The sequence below is a fragment of the Herpailurus yagouaroundi genome, unplaced genomic scaffold, assembly GCF_014898765.1.
Source record: "Herpailurus yagouaroundi ecotype Mexico unplaced genomic scaffold, PumYag 141, whole genome shotgun sequence".
Classification (NCBI taxonomy): Eukaryota; Metazoa; Chordata; class Mammalia; order Carnivora; family Felidae; genus Herpailurus; species Herpailurus yagouaroundi.
Genome location: NW_024412396.1, coordinates 71,447,654 through 71,458,770, shown reverse-complemented (window position 1 = coordinate 71,458,770; position 11,117 = coordinate 71,447,654). Strand labels below are relative to the sequence as shown.

Here is an 11,117-nt window from a genome sequence, read left to right as displayed (position 1 = left end):
GCGGTTCATGGGTTCGAGCCCCCTGTCAGGCTCTATGCTGACAGCTCAGAGCCTGAAGCCTGCTTTGGATTCCGTGTCTCCCTCTCTCTCTAACCCTCCCCTGCTTGTGCTCTGTCTCTCTGTCTCTCTCTGAAAGCTAAATAAACATTAAAAAAGGTAAAAAAAAAAATAAATTTGCCAGAAACCCACGAGATAACAGACTCTGTAGCTGGCCACGCTCTCCTGGACAGCAGAGTAGGACATTCAAAGGACACAGCAGGCTGTGCCCGGAAGGAGCTTCCTAAGCTTGCGGGTTCTGAGCTCCTCAGGGAAGGGCCTGCCCCTTAGGGGCCCCCGGTCCTGGGCAGAGCTTCGCTGTGGCGTAGGATCATTAACTGGTGGCTGTGCCGAACAGAATGGCAGCACAGAAGCTGAGTACACGGAAAGAGAGGAGAGTTGTCAGAAAGTTTCTGGGTGGAACAGACTCCAAGGCGCCCAGAGGATCATGGGGGTTTCCTTGTGCTCGGCTCTGCCTTGCAAGATAAACCTGTGCTCCCAGCGGTGGGTGGCCCCTGGATGGCTCCCTCCTTGACTCCACAAGCATGTTCTGGCCATCTGCACATGTAACCACAGGCTAACGATCCCCTCATGTCAAGCCAAAGATAACTAAATAAAGTTAAAGACCCTGTCCCGCCTCGTGTGATGGTTTGGGCAATGCTGAGAGCCCTTCCCTGATCTTCTGAGGTTCTGTCGCTGTTGAGGAGGGCCTGCATCCGCCAGGGCAAGCGTCCTCCACGAGACCAAGTCTAGCGCTGCCCCTGTGCCTCTACGGCGCCCACCTTTGGTAGGTCCTTTCCTGTTCAGCACCGCCTGCTGTTCCTCCGTGATGTTCAGCCGCCGGACCACGTCGGCCAGCGCCGATTTGAGCAGCTGGATATCGTCTTCTTGCATCTGGACGCGCTGCTCCAGGGAGGCAATGCGGTCCGTCACCTCCATGCTACTCGCGGCGGAAGCGCTGTCATCTAAACCAAAGGAGAGGAATAAGTGACTCTCGAGTGCCCCCCGGAGGGATGGGACCGACCCGCACGCCCGGAGCGTATTGCTGGGACACGGTACCATTCATACCCTGGAGGCCACTGCTCTCGTGCAGAAACCACGGGCCCTCTCGTGCGACACAGAACTACAACGTCTCACTCTGCTCTAGTCTTTAGTGATTCTGTTCGTGCTTTTCATTTCCTCTTGGCTGAGGTTTTATTTATTTATTTATTATTATTTTTTTTAAAGTTTTTTTTTTTTAACATTATTTATTATTGAGAGACAGAGAGAGATAGAGCATGAGCAGGGGAGGGGCCGAGAGACGGGGAGACCCAGAATCCGAAGCAGGCTCCAGGCTCCCAGCTGTCAGCACAGAGCCCGATGCTGATGCGGGGCTCGAACTCACAAACTGCGAGATCATGACCCGAGCAGAAGTCGGACGCTTAACCGACTCAGCCACTCATGCGCCCCTCTTAGCTGAGGTTTTAAGCGCTATTGTATTATTCTAGACACGGGCCAATGCATGTTCTTTCCCATGACATTTGGAGACCTCAGAGGTAGAGGAAGGACCAGCGTGCAACTCCCCACACATGGCAGAAATCCACCCCCCGCCCCCATCACCGTCTCGCTTTTGTTCTGACCATGCTAACTGAAGGGTTGGCCAGATAATCCCAAGACAACACTATCCCCTGAAACCAATGTTACACTATATGTTAACTAGAAGTTATTTTTATTTTTTTTTTTTAATTTTTTTTTTCAACTTTTTTATTTATTTTTGGGACAGAGAGAGACAGAGCATGAACGGGGGAGGGGCAGAGAGAGAGGGAGACACAGAATCGGAAACAGGCTCCAGGCTCCGAGCCATCAGCCCAGAACCCGATGCGGGGCTCGAACTCATGGACCACGAGATCGTGACCTGGCTGAAGTCAGACGCTTAACCAACTGCACCACCCAGGCGCCCCTAGAAGTTATTTTTTTTAATGTTTATTTTTGAGAGAGAGAGACAGAGAGAGAGAGAGAGACGCAGAATCCGAAGCAGGCTCCAGGCCCCGAGCTGTCATCACAGAGCTGGACGTGGGGCTCAAACCCACGAACTGTGAGATCATGACCTGAGCCAAGGTTGGACGCTTAACCGACTGGGCCACCCATGCGCCCCACCTAACTGGAATTTAAATAAAAATTTTGGGGAAAAAAAGGCTTGGGGCACCCCGGTACCTCAGTCAGTTAAGTGTCCAACTCTTGGTTTCGGTTCAGGTCACGATCCCATGGTTTTTTGAGTTCAAACCCCACATCAGGCTCTGTGCTGACAGCGGGGATCCTGGTTGGGATTCTCTCTCTCTCCGTCTCTTTCTGCCCCTCCCCTGCTCACATTCTCTCTCTCTCTCTCTCTCTCTCTCTCGTGATAAATAAATAATTTATTTATTTATCGTGATGTATTATCTTTCCCACATAAAATAGCCTTAACACAGCACTTCTCAGACACTGTGGCCTCAGGACTCCTTTACATCAGCAACACTTACTGGGGACCACAAATAACTTTTGTTTGTGTGAATTGTGTCTATCAGTATCTGCTGTGCTGAAAATTAAAACAGCATTTTATAAATATGTAAGCATGACTCAGCTACAAAGAACAAAAGTATCACATATTAAGTAGCCCATTTTTATGGAAAACGGCTATCTTTTTAAAAACGAAAATAGTTTTGTGAAAGGACTGACATCTTTGACTGTTTAAAAATTTTCTTTCATGGCTGACTTACTAGTGAAGAACCAGATTTGTTTATGTATTCAGTCTGCTGTGCTATGTTATTTTGGTTGAAGTATATAAAGAACATTTGGCCTCACACTGACACGCAGTAGGGAAAGGAAGAAGTATTTTAATAGCCTCTTCAGATACTTATGGATAATCTTTGTTATTTGATGAAAACACGATAGATGGTAACGTTATAAAAGTTAGCTGCAATGCGGAATCTAAGACCACATAAATAAGATTTTTTCCTTCGTTAAAATAACGGAAGAAAACGAAACAAGACTACACCATGTATCAGTCATGCCTGTTAAGGGCCAGCTAGTCTGACAAAGTAACATGATCTGTCTGCTAAGCACCCCGTGACCTCGATGGCAATCCCAGCCTCTCGTACGGATCTGTTAATCGCCAGTTCCTTACCAAGGCCTCCCGTGTCCCATAAGGTCTCCTGGCCTCTGCAAACCCATTTATTTCACATCGTCCCTTCTTTCTCTCCATGCTTCAGTCACACTGACCTCTCTCTCTTTGGTATCTGCTGTTGCCTTCGCGTGAAACATTTCTTAACAAGCTTTTTTTGCTTGTTCTGTTTTCTGTTCTTAGGTGTCGGCTCAAACAGAGCTCTTCAGAGAACCTTCCTAACAACCTTACCTAAGGCTGGTGCTCCGATCACGTCAACCTTATTTATTCCTTTCATAGCATTACTGTGCTCTTGCTTGATTATCTTCTACGTCCCAACTAGAAAACGTAAGTACCACAGAGTTGCGCCTGTTTCCAGGTAGGACAGACCCCTTGTGGACAGCACCTTCCTGCAGAAGGCAATTTTAAGCCTGGAAATTACACACAAAGCAACTACTTGAAGGTGCTGGAGAGGAGACACAAGTATATAAACTCTGGTGGGGAGTTTACACTCACTTGGAAAAATATACAAGAAACTCCTTTCCATGGCTTTTAGCCAGAGTTAAATGGTACTCGCGGTGGGGTTAAGGGTACATGTGGGAAAGCCCCACAGCCATTTTGTGCTAAGAAAGCCAAAACGTGAAGTCCAAAAACTGTGACCACTGAAGAGAGTGGGGAAATCCCAGAAGGGAAGAAGCCAGAGCGGGGGGATTCCCAAACTCTGTCTATCCCATCTCTGGCTGACCTGCGGATCACACCCGCATAGAACAGAGTCAAGTGTTACAGCTAAGAGCAGAAGATCAGAACTGAGATCGGAGGCACTGCCCAAGAAGCAGTTAGCAGTTCAAGTCCAGCCAAGAAAAGCAGCCGCTAAGACAAAGGAAAGAACACTTCTTAGAGGGAAATCATGGAATACAAAATCCCCACAACTTAAGATTCATAATGTCCAGGATATAATCCAAAATTACTCAACATACTTAAGAATCAACAAGCGGAACACATTCTCAAGAGAAAAGAAAATAAATGGAGTCCAACTCCAGGATGAACAAAATATTGGAACTAACAGATACGGAAAATGAGGTTATTTCCAGTGAATGAAAATTTCAGTGGAGAAGGGGGAATTACTGGCAGAGAAACAGAAACAATATAAAAATGAACCAAATGGAAATTTCAGAACTGAAGAACACATTTTCGGAAGTAAAGAGTTCACCGAACGGGTGCATCTGCGTGGACATGATGGAGGAAAGACACGTAAACCTGAGGACGGGGCAAGAGGAAGTATCCAGGGTAAAGAACACAGAGATAAGAATTGGGGGAAAAAAATTAACCAAGTCCCTTGGGGATTTGTTAGATGACCTCAACCAGTCCAATGTACATTAAGTTGGAACAGAAGAAGAAAGAGGACAAGGCAGAAAAAAAATCTGAAATATAAAGGCCTCCCCCCCAATCCTAAATTTGATGAAGGACAGAAACAGAAAACAACAAAATGTTTAACAAATTCCAAGCAAAATAAACACCAAGAAACCCACCTCAAGGCATATCGTAATCAAACTGCTGAAAACTAGATTAAGGGCACATACTGAAAGCAGCAAGAGCAAACTGACGTGGTCTATACTGGGCAAGGACCATGGATGGAGACTAGAAGAGAATGCAACATCTCTAAAGTACGGAATGGAAAAAATCCAATCCGGAATTCTATATCCAGCAAAAGTAGCCTCTAACAGTGAAGGTTTAAAAAAAAAAAAAAGCATTTTCAGATAAATGGAAACTGAAAGAATTCATTGCTAGCAGATCTATGTTCTAAGAAGTCCCACAGCAAGTTCTTCAGGGTAAAGGGAGATTATAGAAGATGGAAACTCAGATACTCAAGAAAATCACTGGAAGTGATAAATATCTGAATGAGTTCAAGACTTTTTTTTTTTCTTTTTGCAGTTTCCTGTTAATGTTCTTAAAAACCTTTAAATTTTTAAAGATGAAAATTATAGGGGCACCTGGGTGGCTCAGTTGGTTAAGCTTCCGACTTCGACTCAGTTCATGATCTCACAATTCGTGAGTTCGAGCCCCGTGTTGGGCTCTGTGCTGACAGCTCGGAGCCTGGAGCCTGCTTTGGCTTCTGTGTCTCCCTCTCTCTCTGCCCCTCCCCTGCTCATGCTCTGTCTCTGTCTCAACTACAAATAAAAACATTAAAAAATTTTTTTAAAAATAAAGATGAAAATTGTTAACACTGGTAAGATTTATAGGTGTGTACATGTAATACATATAACAACAATAACACAAAGGATGGGGAAGATATGGATCTATAAGATTTTAATATTTTATATGAGATTTTAATATTTTACACAGGATTTTAATATTATACATTATTAACTGAAGAGACCTGTGAAAAGTTAAAGATGTATATTGTAATCCCCAGGGAACTACTAAAGAATAATGCAAATAAGTATAGGTGAAAAAAAAACAACAAAAATATTACATTGAAATTCTATATTCAAATAATCCAAAAGGAGAGAAAAGAAGGAAAGAGGAACAAAAACTAGACAAATAGGAGAAAAAAAGTAAAATGATAAACCCAAACCTAACATAGCAATAGTTACACTAGTGTTACATTAATGCACTAATTTCTTTAAACACATCAATTAAAAGTCTGAGAATGTCAGGAAAAAAAAAAAAAAACCAATACCCAACTATAGGCTGCCTACAAGATACATACTTTAAATACAAAGACACAGACAGGCTGAAAATAAATGAATAAAGAAAAGGACATAGCATGCAAACAATAAGCATAAGAAAGCTAGAGTGGAAATATTAATAATCAGATAACATAGATGCCAAATAAAATGTATTACCACAGATAAAGAGGACCATTTCATACTGAAAACAGGATCAATTTATCAGAAAGACAATCACAATAACAGAGGTTTAAAATACACGAAGCAAAAATTGACAGAATTAAAGTGGGAAATAGACAATTCCACAATTATTCCTGAAGATTCCATCACTCCTGTCTCAGCAACTGATAGGACAATTAATTTTTAAAAAATCACTCAAGACATAGACGTTTTGAACAGCATTATAAACCAGTTTGACTTAACTGATATGTATGGAAAACTATACTCAACGATGGCAGTGCACATGATACATTCACCAGGACACATCAGGTTCTGGGCAAAAAAAGCAGACCAGAACAAACTTAAAGACTAGAAGAGTATGTTCTCTGACCACAGTGGCATTAAATTAGAAATCAAAAACAAGACCACACGGAAAACCCCTACTATTTGTAAATTAAACAAGATACTTCTAAATAATCATTAAGTCAAAGACAACATCACAGGACAACTTAGAAAATATTTTTAATTAAACGATAGTGAAAATGTAACATTTCAAAATGTGTGGGACACACAAGGACAAGCTAAAGCAAGTCCTTGAGGAAAATTAATAGCTTTAAGATCTCTTTGTTAGAAGAGGAGACAATCCTCAAATCAATGATTCTCAACTTTCACTAGTAACTAGAAAAAGAAGAGCAAATTAAAACAAAATCAAGCAAGGGGCACCTGGGTGGCTCAGTTGGTTGAGCATCTGACTTCTGCTCAGGTCATGATCTCACAGTCCATGGGTTCGAGCCCCACGGTGGGCTCTGTGCTGACAGCTCAGAGCCTGGAGCCTGCTTTGGATTCTGTGTCCCTCCCTCTCTCTGCCCTTCCCCCCTCATGCTCTGTCTTGCTCTGTCTCTCAAAAATAAATAAATGTTAGAAACGAAATCAAGCAAAAAGAAGAGAAATAAGAAAAGAGATGAAGTCAGTGGGATAAAACATGGACAAAGAAAATCAACGAAATCAGAAGCTGGCTGCTCTCTGAGAACATCGATCAAATGTAAGCTCCATAAAAGCAGAAATCTTTTCTGCTGGTCCACCGAGTTATTCTCCCAATATGTAACACAGGGTAGGAACTCAATAAATATTTGGAACATGGATGAATAGATGGGTAAATGGGTATCTGGATTTCATCTGGGAAAACAGGAGCAAGCAGGGGTTGGCCTTGATGGATAAAAACATTTATGTAGAAAGGCAAGAAGAGCCACATTCCAGGCAACGGAAACAACTGAAACAAAGACGAGGGAGCTGAGAAGCATAAGAAGTACTCAGAGAATCGTGGCCTTTGAAACTGAAATCTACCATTTTGTAATTTCTGCTTACTGGATATGAATCTGCCATGCCCCTAAATTCAAGTTCTGTCGACGTTCTAAGTAACAGAGAATAGTTTCATACACAAACGTTTTCCAAGTGTGTCTATGGTACTTCTGAGACAGAATAACGGGGATTAAATGCTGGACAACCCAAAGAACTCATCAAGCATTCACATACATGTAGAACTCAACAGATCCTATGAGGGAAACACTGTAGAACTCTTTAAAAACACGTCACAGGGGCGCCTGGGTGGCGCAGTCGGTTAAGCGTCCGACTTCAGCCAGGTCACGATCTCGCGGTCCGGGAGTTCGAGCCCCGTGTCGGGCTCTGGGCTGACGGCTCGGAGCCTGGAGCCTGTTTCCGATTCTGTGTCTCCCTCTCTCTCTGCCCCTCCCCCGTTCATGCTCTGTCTCTCTCTGTCCCAAAAATAAATAAACGTTGAAAAAAAAATTTAAAAACACGTCACAGACCTATCTCTCCCAAGAAATCAAACTTGAGGTAAGAATTGGCAAATCATCTTTTCTCACACTCCTTGCCTTCCAAGAACTACATATTCCATTCTCTCCGCTCCTAAAGTAGGATTCGTATTGTGTCCGTTGGGAATACTGGTGACTATGTCTTTTTCTTTCCGTCTCTCCCTGTTGATGGAGACATAGAAAGAACTTTTTAAAACCCAACAGTCAGAAAACAAACAACCCGATTAAAAAATAGGCAAAAGAGTTCATTGACACTTTGCTAAACTGCAAACAGGCACATGAAAAGATGTTCAGTGTCACCGGCCATTGGGGAAATGCAAATTCAAACCACAATGAGACAAGATATCACTACACACCCATTAGAATGGCCAGAATACAAACTACTGACCAAACAAGATGCAGCGAGAATATGGGGCACATGAAACCCTCTTACGTTGCTGGTGGGCACATAAAATGGTACACTTGCTCTGGAAAAATGGTTTTGCAGTTTCTTACAAAGTTAAATATACACATAGCACATGACCCAGACTCACCAGAGAAACGGACACCCACATTCATAAAAAGCCTGTACACAAAAGTTGGAAGCGGTAAAAACTGCAGCCAACTCAAATGTCCTTCAACTGGTGACCGCCTAAACCGTGCTACCTCCGTAGAGTAATAAAAAGGAAGCTAACTACTGATACAGTGGTTTGGGTGGATCTGGAGGGTATTACGCCGAGCGAAGGAAGCCAGTCTCCGAAGGTTATGTGCTGTGTTATTCCATTTATGCGATATTTCCCAAAAGACAAAGCTACAGTGAAGGAGAACAGATCGGGGGTTACCAAAAGTTGGGGTACGGGCACAGCACTCCAGAGTTTTGGGGAATGACGGAAACGTTCCGCATCCTGACAGTGGTGGTGGGTTACACGAATCTCTATTGTGTTAAGATACGTAGAACGGTCTCCAAAGAGCAGATTTGTTGAATGCTAACATAGAAAATAAAATAACTTTTGGGGAGTCCAAGGGAGATGTGGTCTACCCATTGGCTTTGTCAGTTAGGGGTTGCTATTTGGATTGTTGAGGCTGGTGGCTATTACGCCTTGAGATCTGAGCAAAGACATATTCCAATGAGAACACCTGCGGCTCACTGGAAAGAGACCGCCCCTAAGGTCTACACCGCTTCTTGCGAACAGACAGCAGTTCTGTGTGATTTCTCCTTCTGTCCCTTGACCTGGATGGGAAAGCAGGGAAGTCCCACTTCATCAGGGCAAGCCAAGTGGAAGGGAGAAGTTGGGGAGGGGGGGTGTGGATATAAAGGTAGGTTAGCTCTGTCTGTCCCCTGAGAAGCAAGGCAAGAGCTGAATAAAATCTTTCAAAGGGAGGGCAAGCCCGGGTAGCAACTGTCGCACGGGGACCTGGGCCATGGCAGACCTAACTTGGGAGGGTCTCCGGCCTCAGGAAGAAGGATCGGGTGAAGCCATTCCAGAGCCAAAGTAGTGTTGGACAGGACTTCCAGAAGAGGGATACCGCTAGTCACCAGGAGCGCGGACGCGGGAGTCAGGTCACAGGGGTTCAAATCCCAGCCCTGCCACTTCCCAGCTGTGTGACACAGGGCAAGTTATTGTATCTCCACGTGCCTCAGTTTCCCCACTTGTAAGACAGGGACAACAACAGTTGTCTACCTCAGCAGGTTGCTGTACTATTCAATTAGTTAATATACATAGAGCTCTTAGGATGCATTTTTGCATATTGTAAATGCTTTGTAAATAAATGCAGGCTACAATCAGCCTACAGTCGTTGTCACTGTTAATTATTATCACTGATAAAAATCACCAAAGTTAACCTTTCCTTCAAAATCCCCATGTGTTGTCTGAACACTGTTATGCAAAATAGCACTAAAAAATTAATTAGAGGGGCATCTGGGTGACTCAGTCGGTTGAGCATCCGACTTGGGCTCAGGTCATAATCTTGCGGTGAGTTTGAGCCCCGCATCGGGCTCTGTGCTGACAGCGTGGAGCCTGCTTCGGATCTTCTGTCCCCCTTTCTCTGCCCCTCCTTTGCTTACCCTCTCTCAAAAATAAATAAATATTAAAAAAAATCAATTGGAAATTAGTGTTTTATGAATAAAACATGTTTTCCAAGTCATAAAAGAATCTGGCACGTAGAGTCGTGCATTTCTGTGAGTTGGGGGCTGTTTTGCGTAGACAGCAGCTGTGAGAGACAGTGCACATTGGCTGTGGGGGCCGGCACAGCCCTGAAAAGGACAAAGTTGGCTGCTACCACACCACCTTGCATAGACACACCCCCACACACATCTAAAAATTTACAATGAAAAAATAGGATCACTGTGGCCTCAGCGTGCTCTATAGATGGCTTTCATAAAAGTGCAGAAATCAGATTCCATTTTAATTATACTGCCAAATTGGTACAGGGGAAAAAAAAAACCCTAATTTTAATATTTTACCTAAAATAAAAACCTCCCCAAACCCAAAGCACAAAACTCCGACCACCTCAATATCTACCTTCAAATACAAGTGATTACAAACCGAAAGGTCCAGGGGCACCTGGGTGGCTCAGTCGGTTAAGTGTCCAACTTAAGCTCAGGTCACGATCTCTTGGTTTGTGGGTTCGAGCCCCGCGTCGGGCTCTGTGCTGACAGCTCGGAGCCCGGAGCCTGCTGCGGATTCTGTGGCTCCCTCCCTCTCTGCCCTGCTTGCACTCTGTCTCTCTCTTTCTCAAAAATGAATAAACATTAAAGAGAAACATTTTAAACACTGAAGATCTGTCTGCTTAAGAGAACTTCTATTTGCAAGACTTGCTGAAGTGGTCCCCGTGACGTAATCCCAGTGCTCTGAAAATCCTGCCGGAACTGCTACCCTAACTAACCTACATGGATTGTCTCACTTCTGCTCCTCAGGTAGCTACTCTCAGGAACAGACTGGAGGACTTCTTGGGAGCAGTGTGAGCTGTCTGTAGTTCTTAACCTTCGTGTGTATAGAAAAGGCCAGTGTTGTTCAACTGACTTTACAAATTCAAATTCAGCTCACGAACAAACTGGCGAAAGGAAAAACAAAACCCAAAGCTTGGTCTACCCAACACAAACCATTTCCAGCCTCTGAACATCTCCCAGCATTCTGGGGCACAAGATGGGAGAGGGGATCTGAATTCCATCAAAGAAAAACCTTATCCGATTGGCAATTCAGATGATTAACCCCCCTAGCAAGTTATGTATGTTATTTTTTTTTTAAGATTTTTAAAGTTTATTTACTTGAGAGAGAGAGTGCGCACATACAGCAGGGCAGGGCAGATGGGGGGGGGGGGGGG

General features: G+C 43.9%; 1 protein-coding gene across 2 annotated transcripts in view; it reads right to left on the bottom strand.

The window, feature by feature from the left end:
• The window catches only part of EML1 (EMAP like 1), a 191,760-nt gene that overhangs the window by 79,902 nt on the left and 100,741 nt on the right, over positions 1 to 11,117 (bottom strand). For both annotated transcript variants that reach the window (XM_040478209.1, XM_040478210.1), the window contains exon 2: positions 819 to 1,001. In XM_040478209.1, the coding sequence (XP_040334143.1) occupies positions 819 to 1,001 (183 nt within the window). The remainder of the gene's footprint in view (positions 1 to 818; positions 1,002 to 11,117) is intronic.